Here is an 18,082-nt window from a genome sequence, read left to right as displayed (position 1 = left end):
CAAATTGCAGCACCTGTCTGCAATTTGTAACTGGTCCTCCTTTTAAAGTCAAGCTTAACACCAGAAAATGACCCCACCTCCCACTCCAATTGTTTACTGTTGGCCTACCCTACATACTGTATACATGTATGTTTTATTGCTATTAGTGTTGATGATGTCTTATTGTATGTCTTTAAATGTCTCTATGAATGGAATGCAGTGCACCACAATGGAAACAAGCCCTTTGGGCTCTGCCTTTTTCTGTTATCATTCTAGAACCATTGTATAATCGTACCACTGTACTATTTGCAAATTGTTAATAAAGTATTCAATCAATCAATGAAAGTTCCATCCTTCCGTCTACCTATCAGTGGGTGGTGGGTGTCAGTTTAAACTACTAAGCCTTGGTTAATCTGCAAGTCCAACATGAATCTTTCATGAATGTAAGCCTACTCCCCAACACGTTGTGCTATACGAATTATAAGCTTATCAATCAGCTATTTTCAAGCTTTCCCCACAATAACAGAAAACTGATAAACCTCACCTCGGAACGGTCGCCACCAGATATTCCTAAATGTATCCTCAGTAAAACTATGCCAAAACCTATAATACCTTACCCTACTCCTATATGTTACATCAGTAAAACTATGCCTAATAAACCTATCCCTAACCTTAACTTCAGTAAAACTGCATAAACCTAACCATATTCCTAACCTTAACCTCAGTAAAACTATGCATAAACCTAACCATATTCCTAATCTTAACCTCAGTAAAATTATGCATAAACCTAACCATATTTCTAATCTTAACTTCAGTAAAACTATATGCATAAACCTATAATGTAACCATAATCCTAACCTTAACCTCAGTAAAACTATACCTAACCCTAAACCTATCCCTAACCTTAACCTTAACCTCAGTAAAACTATACCTACTGTAACCCTAAACTTCTAATAAATACAAGAACCGGAGGCGAGTGGTCTGTTAAAAGAAATGGGGCCAGGTGTGTTTTGGGGGGAGCGGTATACGCTTCACAACACGTTGCATTTCACTAATTTTGTGTTATACACTATTGTAACACAAAGTATAAAAAATATAAATTCAAATTCCATTAAAGGACCACTTCACCCATTTTCTTTGTGCTTATATGTTCATATAATTGGTCATATAGGTACCATTTTTGTCTACTCACTCTGTGTCTCAGAGTGGTTGCTCAGAGACCTGCCTGACACCATCGGCTGGTTTGGCAACCTTTCAATTATTATTATTATTTGTAATGTATTATTAATGCATGAACAATGGCTTCTATTGCAACACAGTAACTTTTCAGGAATAGAAAACCATCTTGGATTCCCAATGATGTCACTGCATGCTGGGCGGGTTTCTGAACTGTCCACAGCCATCCTCTTGAGACACAGACCGAGTAGACAAAATTGGTACATTATTTATAATGAGCATTAGTGCGAACCAATATCAAGATAGGTTGAAAATTGGCCAAAGTGATCCTTTAATCAAAAAATGTATAGAACAATCTCTGATGAAGAAAATCTATGATTGCAGTCCTAAATTAGTGGTTCTCAACCTTTTAAGGCTGTGACCTTACCAAAATAATCCTATTTGAACTGGGGACCCCCACCCCACCTTGACAAGCACTTTGAGTGTAGGAGTTGGAATTTTACATTTAGTTTGACTCAGTTCCACACATACTAACATATTGTGAAAATAGCAGATACAAGCTCACAACAGAGAGATGGGAAGTGACATGCAGGCCATCGGGATGGGGCTTGAAGCCGCAACATGTTGTCAGGCTACACTGAGCCTCCCCAGGCCTGAGCAGTGTTGATGCCTTAATGGACTTTTTAAATTTCATTTCATTTATTTATTTTTTCTTTTCTTTTTTTGTATTGAAAAGGTCTTAAAAGTCTGTCACTTCACTGTCATCTGGGAGCTCCCCCCAAAAATCATGTGGGGGACCCCCTGGGGGTCCCGACCCACAGTCTGAGAACCACTGCCCTAGACACGAGCATCTGTTCTGCGCCTTTAAGGCCGTGACAGTCGTCCGGTTGTGAAATAAATAGGTCTAAACTAGAGGAGGGTGGTGCTTATACACAAACCTTGTGAACAACCAAATGACACACAGAGGAGGAATCCTCACCTCCACAACAAGCTGAACTTATTGAACTGGCCATTATAGTCTCCATGAGGACGGCTTTGGAATTTTTTAATGGCAATTATCACATTTTCTGGATTATGGATAGTTGATTTGTAAAGTTGAGAGCCACAGTAGGCTGAAGAGGTGGTATTTCCAGTTTCATTATTAGATTGAAGTGTGTTGCGGATGATGTGATAAGCCAATAATAGTCCTCTGGATTTTGGACAGCCTGACAGACGCGCGCACCACCAGCGGTGGCCAAGGACTCATTTCTGCTTTGCGTAATAACAATTACCGGCACGGCAAGGCAGTGAAGCAGCGAGAGTGTGACCGTTTGACTTGGTGAATTATAGGCTATTAGTCATTTAGTCATACTTTCCCGTCTCGCCGGAGCACTTTATAACGGACACACCGCCAGTGTTTATTTATTATTACCATGTTACAAAATGGGAATGGAAATGAGAAAGCGTTATCGCAACGGGCTCCTAAGGCTGAACCAGAGCCGGACGACTGCGACTCCCCCGCGGCCACAGAGGTGCAGGAACAGCCGGTCTCTGCTGTCACCGCTGCTGCCACTAATAATAATGACAACCAGCTCACATCAGCTGCTGCCGTCAACAGAACGGACCCTGCGGCGGCGGACGGTCAATTCCCGCTGCCTTCCCCACCGGCTTATCCCAAACCGGAGATAAAGCGCAACGCGGTGACGGACGATTATAAGATCTCCAGTCAGGTGCTGGGCTTGGGGATCAATGGCAAAGTTCTGGAGTGCACCAACAAGAAGACCGGGCAGAAGTGCGCTCTCAAGGTAGGCTATACAGTAGGCCTATTTAGCCTTCAACGCGGTCTGAATACCAATAGCGGATCTTAGGGATCTAAGAAGCTTGCCACGAGTTGTGAGCTTGTATGCCCTATTTTTGGAGAGTGACTAGCTACAATAGTCTAGTAGCCAGCCCATAGAGCCCCATTGTAGACCCGGACATTTTGAGTACCCTAAAGTTTTATGTTAGAAATGTTGAGTATGGGTCCCCAGCATATAAAAACCACCGGATGCTAACTTGTATAATTATGTTGAGCAATTTTCATAATCAGCCACTAAAGTTGGTGTCCCATTAACTTTACATTACAGGAAAAATAAGCAAAAAATGTATCTGCTTTAAGTAGCATATGAGGGGTCTAACTAGGGGTATTTCATGATTCTGAATCCATTGCAAGCATCCGTTTTGCACGAAAATCATTCCTTGGCGAAAAATCGGCCTTGGTTTAGTGATGAAAAGTGCCGAATCATCACTTTTCACATGTTTCTGGGGTCCGTTTTAGCCCAAGGAATGTTTTTCATGCAAAACGGATGCTTGCAATGGATTCAGAATCATGAAATACCCCTAGTTAGACCCCTCATATGCTACTTAAAGCAGATTAATTTTTTGCTTATTTTTCCTGTAATGTAAAGTTAATGGGACACCAACTTTAGTGGCTGATTATGAAAATTGCTCAACATATACAAGTTAGCATCCGGTGGTTTTTACATGCTGGGGACCCATACTCAACATTTCTAACATAAAACTTTAGGGTACTCAAAATGTCTTGGTTCACATTCTGGCTACTAGACTACAACAACAAGAGTAGGCTAAAAGGGCTAAGCTGTGTTTTAATTATTTCAGTAATGTGTAGGCCTAGTCTGTATTGACAATGGTTCTCAAAGTGGGGTCCGGGTACCCCCACTCTGGCTCTTCTCTTTTTTGTGTTCTTTCTTTCTTTCTTTCTTTCTTTTTTTTTTTTTTTTTTTTACAAATCATTTTAGGGGGTCCCACCCTGGCTCAAATTCAGAGGGGTCTCTGCTGCCAGATAGGGCTACACATATCAATGTGTTGGTCCTTGACATGAAAATGTGTTTGAGAAGTTACCTTACTGTGTACCAACCGCTATAGCCTACATGTGACACCTAGTTGGAAATTACTGTAAATGCAAGAACTTTGACCTTTCTCACAGTCTTATCAGATTCCTCTTTACATGCCAAGAATGTGACGGTGGAGGAACAGTGAACTCATGTCTTATTCAAGTGTGTATTCTCACTTCCCAGAGGCTAGAGCCACCTCTGTGTGTGTGTGTGTGTGTGTGTGTGTGTGTGTGTGTGTGTGTGTGTGTGTGTGTGTGTGTGTGTGTGTGTGTGTGTGCAGGGCAGGGACGTGCTGGACATTGGGAAAGGCCGGATAACTTCCCACAAAGTGAATATAACTCATATAATTGGCACACTGGCTCGTCTCTCATGATCTGAAATGGCCAATCTTTGAATAACAGCAGCGCTATGGAGAGAGATCTCTCTATATAGTGCTGAGTAGCAGCAGCCCACAGAGCCATCACATTGGCCCCACTGGCTAGTCTATCATCTGAATACCGGCCCACTACTGCTAGCTTCCTTGACTACTCCTGGACAGACGACATCATTAGACTCTCTTTATTAGAATGATGAGACCTAAATTCACAGTAACCGTTCATCGGTTAGTATTTGGGGCCTCGCGGCACGTCCGGAAGGCGAAAAAAATCGATGAGGGCCTCTCCAAGTCTTTTCCCGGGCTGAATCAGGGGCCCAGCACGTCCCTGTGTGTGTGTGTGTGTGTGTGTGTGTGTGTGTGTGTGTGTGTGTGTGTGTGTGTGTGTGTGTGTGTGTGTGTGTGTGTGTGCGCGCGTGCGTGTGTGTGCCTGTCACTTTGTGTTTTGTGTGTGTCACACTTTCCACAATGACTCAGTATATGCTATTGCATGATCAAATCACTGCACATGGCATGATTATACAGCAGATTCTTGTTGCTGTAGTTGTTATCATTATTTATTGTGTGATGATGAGCCACGTGTCTCAACAATGAACACCAAGGGGATGCTGGACACTCATATAATTGCCTATAAGTCATTTTAGCTGCCTATACGTCATCTAAACAAATGTGTCATGTATGTACAGTATATCTGCCTTTATTTGTTTCTGCAAACTCTACTCTCCTAACACTGCTGATTCATCCTGTCTTATTGCCTATGTCCTCAGCCTATCAGAATGATTGTCTTGTTACATTAAAAAGAAATGGAATGTAATAAGCATTGATTGAATGCTTTATTAGTTATAAATGTAAACAGCACAGCACGTGGTACAAAGACATTAATGTTTCAATTGTGGTCCTATGTATTCAGTTCATCAACGAATGCATAAATAATTAACACAATAATACATGTCATCAACAAATACAAACACTATGTGTACAAATGAGATGGGGAATCACATTTCCCCTTGTAGTCTCCTGATAGGTGTTTTTTCAGGTCAGCTTTGAAAGAACCCAGTGTTTCACATCCTTTAAACTAAAGGAAGGTGAGGCACATCTCGGTGTTCCCCTCGTGGCTAACAGGGATACTTCAGGTTCAGGTTAAGGCTAAGTGTTAATTAAGCATTTAGTTGTGAAGGTCCCTGTTCTGTCGGCATATCCAGCATATACAATCCAGCAAGTCGCATGCACAAACTTTAGAAGGCAATGGTAGTCAATCAGGAGGGAATATGGGAAATGGGACAGATCCATGTTGATGACATGACTTTAGAGATACTGTGTACCACTTTTTTTTAGGGCAAAATCTGTAGGAGCAGTATCCAAAAATGTATTTTAAAAAAATCGGCCAGATGGTGGCGCTAGATGGGACAGATGCATTTTGATGACATGACTGTAGAGATACTGTGTACCGCTTTGCGTGATTTTAGGGCCAAATCTTTAGGAGCATTGTCCAAAAATGTGTTTTGCAAGAATCGGCCTTATGTTGGCGCTAGAAGAGGGCCATGTGAGAAATGAGCCCAAGGAGTGTGTGTGCAAAGTTTGGCATGGATCGGGGCAACGGTGGTGGAGATATGAGTAGGGCAAAAGGGTGACGTGTGACATGTGACAGACATACTGACAGACAGACTGACAACATCCGGTGGAGGTCTTGATAGTAGTATGTGTGTGCATGTGTGCGTGTGTGCGTGCGTGTGAACATGCGTTCGTGTAAATATATACACTTGGGAGGCTATATGTCTCCTAGTGAGTGATGGTGGTTCCTGTTTTGGTTTAGTGGTGTTTCTGTTAGTAATGCACGTGTTGGAGTGGGAGAGTGGCTCATTGGCCACGTGGGCTGAATGCAGTTGTGTGTGTGTGTTCTGCACCTGGACTTAAAGGGATATTTCACTTTCAAAACAACTTTTGGTCATTTTATCGTCTAATCAGGCTTTTGTGACCATCCTGAACAGATTTTAAGTTGCTTGATTCAGTATTTAGATATTTAATATTTTATTAGACACGCCCCTTCCTATACAAACCCATTGTAACTTCAAACTCCATTTTAACCATGCCAGATTCATTGAAAACACATTCTTTTTTCTGGTGACTCCTGACGCCCCCCTAATACGTGAGCTGGCTGTGTTTTTCGATAACCTTTTTCATTTATTTCGAATCATTCTTTATTGTACAAAGAAAAATGTATAAAAAAACACAGCCAGCTCACGTATTAGGAGGGTAGTATGAGTCAACAGAAAGAAGAACGGGTCATGAATCTATCAAGGTTAAAATGGAGTTTGAAGTTACAATGGGTGTGTATTAGGAAGGGGCGTGTCTGATAAAAATGAACAATACTGAATCAAGCAACTTAAAATCTGTCCAGGGTGGTCCAGGGGCGTAGCCAGGATTTACCAACTGGCTAGGCCTGGCACAATGTGGATAGGCACAGATGTGAGCTTGTACATCGGCTATTTTAAAATAGCGAACATTTAAATATTTACAGGGACATAATACAGTCATTTGTCATGAAAGTGGACTTCCCAAGCAATATGGAGACGTTTTAATTTTAAAAATCGCTTCATAATTGACTAAACTATGAAATCAAATCAAACTGTGATGTCTTTCTTTGCTTCCTAGATAGCCGCGCCGCACCGCTCCGCGAATGTTTTCCTTATTTTTGGGTGGGCACAAAAACGAAATGGGTGGGCCTAGGCCTAGTCAGGCCCACCCGTGGCTACACCACAGGGGTGGTCACAAAAGCCCGATTAGACAATAAAATGACCAAAAGTGAAATATCCCTTTAAGTTGGTTTCCTGGAATTGCAGGGGAGTCATGCTGCTATTGGATGAGATGAGGGTTGAGGTACACCCCACCCCCAGTCACCCGGTCACATCCAGTCATAAACATGACATGTAAATATGTTATACTTTTAGTCACGCGTTGGTGTCGTGCTCAGTATATTGGTTTTGTTTACCGTTGAGTGAGAAAACAACGTTGCACATACAGTAAGCTAACTGGGAACCCACCCCAAATTCATTTTGGGGACCCCCTGGGGGTCCCGACCCACATGTTGAGAACCATTGCCATATAACACCTCAACCCTCCCCAAAGAACACTGAAGAACCGGTATTTCACATTTTGAGCTCTCGTACTCATACGAGTAGAAATAGGGAGCGACAGAGTTTTGCGAGAGAAAGTTTGCAAATACTAGCCAAACACGGCACAGCACATGGACAGTTTGGACACACCCCTACTGCACACACACATGCTGTCACCTGTCATCACCTGTCATCAATGCTAGTGCTATAGTATAGAGCTCAGAGCGGAGACAGAGAGATTTACTGGCTTATGCAATAATCCCAACTGGATCAGAGGGCCCGAACCAGCCAGCAATAGTGTCACAATACAACCAGAACTGCACACTCAGGCCTTATTTGGGAGAGAGAGAGAGAGAGAGAGACAGACAGACAGGCAGAGACAGAGACAGAGAGACAGACATTGTGATAGGAAATGGGAACATACAAACAGGGTGGGATTGATAGTGGTGGCAGAATGAAAACAGAACCCATAGCCAATAGTGTAAAGCAGGGGTCTTCAACGTTTTCAGACCAAGGACCCCTTAGTTGAGAGAGAGATGAAGCAGGGACCCCCACAACCTTTTCATAGATTCCATATAGTTTAATCGTTTGACAGCACAATCATCAGTGTATTTTGGATCCATATACGTTTGTGTTTTCAGATATTTAACCACTTAAGCCGCCAATACTTGACCGAACTTGACCTTTCACTCTGTACTTAGTCTGCTCTTTTTTCCCCTCTACACCAAACCTCTTTGCCGGAAATAACCGATCTACAAGCTCACAACGCCTCGACAATACTTTTGTACTTTTACTCAAGTAAATCTTGAATTCAGGCATTGAGTATTTTTACATTGTGGTAATTCTACTTTTACCTAAAGTAAAAGGTCTGAGCACTTCTTTAATTAATGCTGACTGTCGGTTCTGACTGTCTGAAAGTGCCAAGAGTGGCCATGCAGGTCATGCTGACCCAGACCCCTCATAGCCTAAACCTTAGCATTGGCCACAAACTGCCTTCCACTCAGAGGAATGTGTTTAAGGGCGTTGTTGTTTGAAGACCAGCAACATAAAAAGTTCCCTTCGTTTGCCTGAATGCTCATTCACCCCATGCCTCATAAAACACATGGTAGTATTGTTGAGGGGGAGAACAAATTCAACAAAGTCAACCAACTCTTCCCATTTATGTGTTATGTGCCTTTTGCTGGGCTGTGCTTGGGGGTAGACAGACGGTAACATGTCCTTAGTTCGAACTCCCTTTGGTCCGACCACCTAAACTTAACCTTAACCACAACCCTAATCTCAGTAAAACTAACGCTGGTGGTGAGTAGCTAACCTGCTGACGCTGGTGAGTATAGCTAACCTGCCGACACTGGTGATTAGCTAACCTGCTGACACTGGTGAGTAGCTAACCTGCCGACACTGATGAGTAGCTCCCGTTGGTCCGTAGGTGTTCGGACCAATGGGAGGTCGGACCATGGGGCAGTCCCCAGACAGACACCAGAAATTCAGTTTGGAGACTGTACTGTTGGCTATGTCGCACATAGTTGGCTATGTGTTATATTTTATTTCATTTTCATAAGACAAACTTCATAATTAAATGCTTCTCTCAGTGCTAAACCTAATGGATGGCATATAAATTTAATCCACTTTGCAGTAGACCTGGATGGAAGCCAAATCGTCTTTGATGTAATTCGATTATGGCCGTTGGAGGTGGTCCCTCCTTTCTCTCTCTGGCCTTGGACTTCTCCTGTCCAACTGGCCACAGAGTAGACCTGGGAAAGCCCGGTGTTGCATGACAGAACCCCAGGCTCAGGCTGAGCACTCCCTCCCCATTCACTGCTACAGTAATTCCATTACCAGCTCATATTTGGCAGGTGAATGTTCCATTTTAATGTCATGCCTGGCTGGGTGAGTGGCTTCCGTCCACAGGTCTCACTGATGCCACAGGGAAGGCTTGCTTTACAAAGAGTCCTCTTTATGTGCTTGTGTGTCTCCCTCCTTCTCCCTAGTCGGGGGATATCTTTAGAATTAGTGTCAAATCCTGGAATAAATTCCTTACCAAAAAAAATCTTCACCAATGTGTTTGTAAAGGTGTCTAGTAACACATCTCACAAAGACTGAAATTCAGTTTCCCTAGGAAAATCTTTGACAGCTAGGGTAATTCTGGGTCTCATTCACTCACTATACACTATACTATAGTATAGGGGAAAGAATCACTCCCAAAAAAATATGCTGTGGGATGTGAGGGGTCTAACTAGGTGTTTTTAATTATTCTGAATCCATTGCAAGCATTTGTTTTGCACCAAAAACATTCCTTGGGCTAGAAATGGACCCCCATACCACTGTGAAAAGTGATGACTCATCACTAAACCATCATTTTATGGGCTGTTTTTAGACCAATGAATGTTTTTTTGTGCAAAACAAATGCTTGCAATGGAAACAGAATAATTGAAAACACCTAGTAAGACCCCTCACATCCCACTTAAAGCATATTTTTTGGGAGTGATTTTTTCCCCTATAGTATAGTGTATAGTGAGTGAATGAGACCCAGAATTACCCTAGCTGTCAAAGATTTTCCTAGGGAAACTGAATTTCAGTCTTTGTGAGATGTGTTACTAGACACCTTTACAAACACATTGGTGAAGAAATGTTTTGGTAAGGAATTTATTCCAGGACTTTTTAAGATATCCCCCGACTATCTAATATGGACAGAAGTCTGTGGTAGTACTGTGTGTGGGAGTCTGGCCCCCAGACCCTGGGACCAGGGGTGTCGCACCAAATTCTGGGACCTGGGTACAAGGATTCACTATGTTATGTTATATATGTGTCCACGGACCCCCATCTCAAAATATTTAGTTCCAGGGACCCCCCAGAAGCAAAACTTTAGTTACAAATGTTCGCTAAAAATACATATATTCAAAGCAGATGTGGGCTTGTATATCTGCTATTTTTCAATAGCTAAAGTATTTAGCTGTGTGTGGGAGTCTGTCCCCCAGACCCTGGGACTGGCAACACCGTTGTCACTGCCCTTTATGCCAGCTGGCATGTAGGGCAGCAACAATGGATCTCCACTGGGACAGCGCCGTCTTTATAGAACCCCAGGTGTGATGCAGGGTCTTCAGCTCTCCTTCCACTGTCCTTGTTAGTTGTTCTTGGGTCGGCCTCTTTTACGTGTACTGTCTGTTGTCCAGTGAAGTGCAGTTTGTTTGGGTGATGTTGTCCTGCTCTGTAGTCTGTACGGAGTACATACCCAATCCATGTCCACCACCTAATCATATGGATAGTAGCCAATCTAGCCATGTTGTTCTGTTTACACGGTCTAAGAAGGTGTTGATTGGAGATGGTTTTGGGTCAGAAAACATTGTTTTGAAGAGGTCTGCATTGACTGGGTGTGGTGTGTAAAACATGTAATACCTGTAGGTAGAGAGGTTGTCTGGGAATCAGAAGGTCCTCGGTTCGCCCCTCTGAATGCTCAGTCTAAGCAGGTCCTTGAGCAGGGCAGCTATATATAGCCATATATATAGCCATATATAGCCATATATAGCACATTGGTTGAAAAAGTTTGAAAACCACTGATATAGAAATATTCGTTTTTCAGAAATAAAAAATAGTGGTTCTCAACCTGTGGGTTGGGATCCCCAAATTATTTTGAGGGGTCCCCAGATGTTTAGCTAAATGTTAACATTGTTTTCTCACTCACCGGTAAACGGACCTCTGGTCAAACATTGGTAGAATCGTCAAATATTAGAGGTAGAAATTGTGAAAATTGACGATCTAGATCTGCTATTTGGTATAGATCAAGTCAAACTAAATGTAATGTCAACTCCTCCAATTCCAAGTGCTTGTGCAGGGTGGAGGGTTCCCAGCTCAAATATGATTATTTAGGGGGTTGCGGCCTGAAAAGGTTGAGAACCACTGATTTAGAAGACATTTGTAGAATGGCCTCAGGTCTTAAATGGTTTAAGAGGTTAATCAGTCTGAGAGCTTTGAGCTGATAAGTGTCCATTGACTGTGAAGCTTCAGACTGTTGGTGGTGTTATTCAATCAGAGCACGTGACTCTGGACTGACTGCGGAGTGGTGGAAGTGTGCCTTGGTAATGTGGTTGCAAAGGGATCTTGTGTAAGAGAATGAGTGAATCAATTCAGATGGCGGGTTGAGTGAGTCAACATTATAGGCTGCACCAAATCACGTTTCTCTTTCATAGATTGCAGCTAGTGGTGGAAAAAGTTCTTGATACATTGATACATTTTTTACACAAGTAGAATGTATCAATACTGCAATGTAGAAATACTCAGTTACAAATAAAAGTCTGGAATAAAAAATGTACTTGAGTAAAAGTACAACAGTATTCGCATACAAATATACTTAAGTGGTGAAAGTAAAAGTACTAAGTTTGCAGAATGTCCCATTTCACAGGTTTCCAAGTATAAAAGTGTGTTGAAAATAGTATCTACAAAGCGACGCTGTGTGAGCTTGTAGATTGGCTTGTATATCAGTAGGTATTTTGCTGTTACTAAAGGGATGGGACGATGTGAAAATTATATGTCAATATTATTGTGACAAAATGAATTGCGATTAACGATATTATCACGATAAGCAAATATTCTTGTGAGCTTGTAGATCTGCTATTTTTTGCCAAATCGATTAGTAGAGTGAAATAAGATCGTATCAAATGCATTCTTTACTGGTCAGTTTTATTTTGAGTATAGAGGGTTTAATTGGTATACTGAATTTGCAGCTCAACAAAAGCTAATTCATCCTAAAATATGACAAAGGACAATTTTACAATAAGTTAAAATCACCACAATATGTTTTTCTTTATCACGATAAACAATAACAACGATTATCGTCCCATTCCTGACTGTTACCTTCATGAAAAACACAGGCCTGTATTGTATTTGCAAGCCTGCCATGGTCCATTCTCCACCAGGTCAGGCATGTAATGTGTTTTACATAAGTCGGCCTCCTGATGGCGCTATAAAAGGCTGATGTAAAAAATGCTGGGAAAAGGTTTTACCTTGGCCTCTAAGGAGTGCGCATACAAAGTTTGACACTAATCGGTGGAGTTATAGGTGAAAACATGAATCGGCCTGTTATAGCGCCACCATGAGGCTGATTTGATTTTTCTTAAGTGGCATTTATTCCTCTGCCTATTGGGAATGTGCATGCACAATTTCACCAAAATCGCACACTGCGTTCAGGATTTCACCAATCCTGCAAACTTTGAAAGCCAGTTTTAGCCAATCAGGATGGAATATGGAAAATCTGACACATCCATGTCGATCACATGACTGTAGAGATACTGTCTACTGATTTACGTGATTTTTGGACAAAATCTGTAGGAGTACTGGCAAAAGTTAGTTTTGCAAAAGTCGGCCTCCTGGTGGCGCTAGAACAGGCCCATGTGAAATATTTGGGGCAGAGGTTCTGAATTGGTGTCGAGGGAGTGTGTGTGCACAGTTTGGCAGCAACCGGGCCAACGGCGCCGGAGATTAGCTGGTAACGGACAAACGGACGGACGGACGGACGGACGGACGCACGGACGCACGCACGGACGGACGGACGGAGGGGAAAACATATTCTCCCTCAGCCTTCGGCTGGTGGAGACAACAACCAGCCACAAGAAGATGACTTATGATTAATAAATGAATGGAAAGATACGTTCTTATCATTTTGGTGGAAGGCTATCATCACCAGGGATCCCTGGCTCACTCCAGTAATGCTATATTATTACCGGCATAAATAACAGATATAGAACTAGAAGCAGTGCTCTTCCGAGCACAGGTCTCCACCAGGTCAGGCATGTAATGTGTTTTACATAAGTCGGCCTCCTGATGGCGCTATAAAAGGCTGATGTAAAAAATGCAGGGAAAAGGTTTTACCGTGGCCTCTAAGGAGTGCGCATACAAAGTTTGACACTAATCGGTGGAGTTATAGGTGAAAACATGAATCGGCCTGTTATAGCGCCACCATGAGGCTGATTTGATTTTTCTTAAGTGGCATTTATTCCTCTGCCTATTGGGAATGTGCATGCACAATTTCACCAAAATCGCACAGTGCGTTCAGGATTTCAGGCATTTTATTCAAAACTGACCAATCCTGCAAACTTTGAAAGCCAGTTTTAGACAATCAGGATGGAATATGGAAAATCTGACACATCCATGTCGATCACATGACTGTAGAGATACTGTCTACTGATTTACGTGATTTTTGGACAAAATCTGTAGGAGTACTGGCAAAAGTTAGTTTTGCAAAAGTCGGCCTCCTGGTGGCGCTAGAACAGGCCCATGTGAAATATTTGGGGCAGAGGTTCTGAATTGGTGTCGAGGGAGTGTGTGTGCACAGTTTGGCAGCGACCGGGCCAACGGCGCCGGAGATTAGCTGGTAACGGACAAACGGACGGACGGACGGACGGACGCACGCACGCACGCACGGACGCACGCACGGACGGACGGACGGAGGGGAAAACATACTCTCCCTCAGCCTTCGGCTGGTGGAGACAATTATAATTAAATGAATCACACCGGATCACGCTTGTCAGCAGCACTGATCTACAGTACGTCTGTGAGCTAAATGCTGTTTTTCTTCATCCCCAGTGGAACTTCACTAAGGCAGAGCTGTGGTGACACTCAGAGCTTTTGCTTCACCCATTAGACCTGAGGCCGATTCTACAAATGTCTTCTAAATCAGTCTTCTGATAAACGTACAGTATGTTGCTATATATCAGTAGTGCTCAAAACCTTGTCATGTCAATATGTATTTGGCCGCGGACCCCCATCGCAAAATATTTTGTTCCAGGGACCCCTAGAAGCAAATATTTCAGTTAGAAACGTTAAAAATAGATATATTCAAAGATGTTCACGATTAAAAAAAAAATAGCGGATCTACAAGCTCCTATAGTTTAGCATGAAGTGACATGCTCTAAGCTTGTATATCTGTTATTTTTTGAATAGCCAAAGTTATAAAATATGGCTAATAGTTGTAACGGAGTAAAAACCTCAATATTTACCCCTGAGGTGCTGTGGAGTAGAAGTATAACGTATAAATAAATGGACATACTCTAGTAAATCAAATGTGTTTTCGTAAAGTACTTGAGTAAATGTACCTTACAATAGTTACTCTCCACCACTGGTTGTAAATCAGTTATTACTGCTCTGCTGTGTATCATTCCATTGTTTACGCCTTGCCACTTTATGGTTGATGCCCTGCTGGTGCCAAGCCCTGATTTGTGGAAAAGAAGTGACGATCTTTACAAGTTGTGCAGGCATATGTCAATACGTGTTGCACATGCATGTGTGTGTGCGACGTGCGTGTGTGTGTGCGTGTGCGTGTGTGTGTGCGTGTGTGTGTGCGTGTGTGTGTGTGCGTGTGTGTGTGTGTGTGTGTTTGTGTGTGTTGTGGCGCTAACAAGGGAGAGATTTGGTTTGGTTTTTAGACCAGTGATTCTCAAACCTTTTCATATCAAGGACCCACAAATTGACATCTGCGGACCCCAAACTGAATAGGTTTTGCACCAGGGACCCCCAGAAGGGAAGATTTATTAAATACATTTTTAAAATCATTTTCGATAATTTGATCTACAACAGCTGTGAGCTTCTAGATCTGCTATTGGCTATTTGAAGAGCCAACGTATAAATGGATAGTGGTTAGTGAACTACTTTTGACCCCCTGTTGAAAACCCCTGCTTTCGACGGCAATGATTGATTTAGAGAGGGACATCAAGGATAAGTGTGCTTCTAGCCACTGTTGTGTGGTGTGATACCTTGCATTTGAAATGAGTCCATCAAAAAGATGTGTCTCTCTCTCTCTCTCTCTCTCTCTCTCTCTCTCTCTCTCTCTCTCTCTCTCTCTCTCTCTCTCTCTCTCTGTGTACATACATATTATTAATCTACACAAAGCGTCTGTCTTTTATTATAGGCAATTCTCTGTCAGTACAGGAAATGAAGGGAGCCGCGGCTCGTATGTGCTGTCCAATTTTATTAAAGTCATAAAGATATGGGTTTTCTATGACTTGCCAGAAGTGCGTTGTATGTCGCTATAGTGATAATAATTCCACATAGTGAGTATGTCACTATGATAATAAGTCCATAACAGTATGTCACTATAGTGATAAAGAACAGTGCAGAATAAGTAGGCCACCGGAAGCTCTCAACTTCCACTTTTAACACCCTGCCTTTAAATCCAACTCATCATCGTCCTTCCTCTTTTTCACAAAGCAAAAGCCTAAGTGTTGATTTAACTCAGTTAAAGCTGCCATCCATAACCTGGTTAATGAATAAACAATGTTTTTGACCAATCTGTATGGTCGAAATACGATAACTGCAGAGCTTAAAGGTAGAGAGAGGATCACTTTATTGAGCAGACGATGGTTCGAACATTTCATCAGGTAATTTGTGTAATCAGTTATAGAAATACAATAACTAAACTAACACAACAGTGGTGGTTGCAGTTGACCTCCCTACTTATCCTTAGACATTTGTGGAGGGAGTCAAATCCCTGGGTAGGGCATATATAAATGGTACTGTATTAACACCCCGTACAGTAAGCTTATGCTATCAAGTATAGGTATTTTCTCAGCTGCTTAATTGCCGCTGTATTCCATATTTGTTAATAGTTCTGACCTATAAAGAGATACCCTGTATGACATGTTCTGTAGTCCTACTCTCAAAAGAAATGCAATACTACTTATTTGAATGAATAAAATATTATAAGATTCATAATCTGTATGGTATGTTACTACAATTTGACTGGTACCTCTGCAGTGGTTTGAGACGGTCTCCCTGAGGACATGTAGACCCGTAGGAAACCTATACAAGTAGTACTCCCTGAAGCTCATACGTACAATATCTCCCCTGGCCAAGCGGGGGATTCCATCATGGCACACACAACTCAAGACGAGAGACCTGGGTTTGAATCCTCCTGGGTAGCACATAAACGCTACGGATTGTTGCAGTATCAGTACAGTAGTTGACACTAAGGTCTCAGAGGCACTTGCCCGTCGGGCAAGTATAGATTATCAATTTTCTATTTGCCCAAAGGTTATGCCCACTTGCCGAAAAGTAAATTGCCCATTGGAAAATGAAAAACAAAATCATACCGTACCTAAATCTTTATCAAAATACCTACATAGTTATGATTGAATATGACTATAGGTTCACACCTATATTATATATTTTAAGTGTAGCAAAAGTGAAAACAGCACATTATAGGTTAACAGTGCTTTTATTTTACATTTCCACAGACCAGAAGACAGAGCGCATTGGCCATATTTAGGTGTTTAGACAGATATCTCGTACTGTGTTTATAGACGCTTGCGTCCCCTTTCAAGCACTTGCCTGGTCGGGCAACCTGACCAGCCCGAAGGTTTTATTTACCTGCCGGGGGGCAGGTGGGCCTTAGTGTCAATTCCTGCAATAATAGCACTGACATTTTGCTCCGCCTGGACTCCTAGTCTAACTTACGAGAGAGCAGAACGGAGAGGCTTTAGTTTAGCATAATGTGCATGGGTGAGTTGCACGTGACGTGCACAGAGGTGGTCACAGGGTGGTCACTAGTCAGGGTTGCATCATGTATTCCCAGCAGGGGTTCAAATCCATCACTGTCACACACCCCAAAATACACTCTGATGGAAGATACATGTTATGTCAAGGTCTATATCTGCCACAGGTGCACGTGTACTGTATGTACACGTGTTGGCAGCCTTAAGTCTGATTTATAGTTGCATGCCGAAAATAGCCAATCTGTCGTATGACGGAATATTACAGCTCTACAGTAGAGGGACTGCTATGAAAGCAACAGACCTCTTTGTCACATGCAATCAGTTCAGTATTGAGCTGCAAATTGCAATTTCCACATTTTTGCTACAATTCCGTCACTGCATGATATTGTGCTGTCTAGGATGCTTCGGTTATTACGTTCCTATCCAAAACAATAGACATAAACGTGAATTTATTCATCTTTGATGCATTGTATGTACTGTACCTTGATTTGGAAAAACAAATGTTTCCAAACATTTTCCGATATTTAAAAAATGTTCTGCTGTTTTTTAAAAAGTAAAACGTATAAATGGATAAAGTGGTTAAAAAGATTGTGATGCTACATAAACTACCTTTGAGAACCGATGCTATAACATTGTGAAAAATCTGTGACATTTGCCCCAACATTCCATAAGTTCTCACTGGTCTTTTGTCTTTCCTCCCAGATCCTCTATGACAGTCCCAAGGCCAGGCGAGAGGTGGAGCTTCACTGGCGGGTGTCAGGAGGTCCTGGCATCGTTGGCATTCTCAGCCTGTATGAGAACATGCACCACGGGAAGAAGTGTCTGCTCATCGTTATGGAATGGTAGGGGACACGACTACACCCAGTAATCTACATATTGATTATTATACTCGAGAACGGTCCAGGGCAAAAATAATCGCTAACTCTCAAATTGTCAAATATTGGTGGTAGAAATTGTGAAATCTACACAACGGCATTGTGATTTGTGAGCATGTAGATTTTCACAATAGAACTGTGTTATACAAAATGTAATGCCTCAACTCTTAGTGCTGGTCAGGGGGTCACGGCCTGAAAAGGTTGAGAACCAGCG

The 18,082-nt window shown here is 42.3% G+C and overlaps 1 protein-coding gene across 1 annotated transcript in view; it reads left to right on the top strand.

Moving 5' to 3' along the window:
- Window positions 1-2,567: 2,567 nt before the first annotated feature.
- The window catches only part of mapkapk3 (MAPK activated protein kinase 3), a gene marked incomplete at both ends in the record, with an annotated part of 37,748 nt that continues 22,233 nt past the window's right edge, over window positions 2,568-18,082 (top strand). The window contains 2 exons of the mRNA XM_080728179.1: window positions 2,568-2,939; window positions 17,696-17,835. Coding sequence (XP_080584305.1) covers window positions 2,568-2,939; window positions 17,696-17,835 — 512 coding nt within the window. The remainder of the gene's footprint in view (window positions 2,940-17,695; window positions 17,836-18,082) is intronic.

The sequence above is a fragment of the Nannobrachium achirus genome (assembly GCF_963921795.1).
Source record: "Nannobrachium achirus genome assembly, chromosome: 6".
In the NCBI taxonomy this organism is placed as follows: Eukaryota; Metazoa; Chordata; class Actinopteri; order Myctophiformes; family Myctophidae; genus Nannobrachium; species Nannobrachium achirus.
Note: the sequence above shows the minus strand (reverse complement) of the source record. Positions and strands in the feature narration are given on the sequence as shown.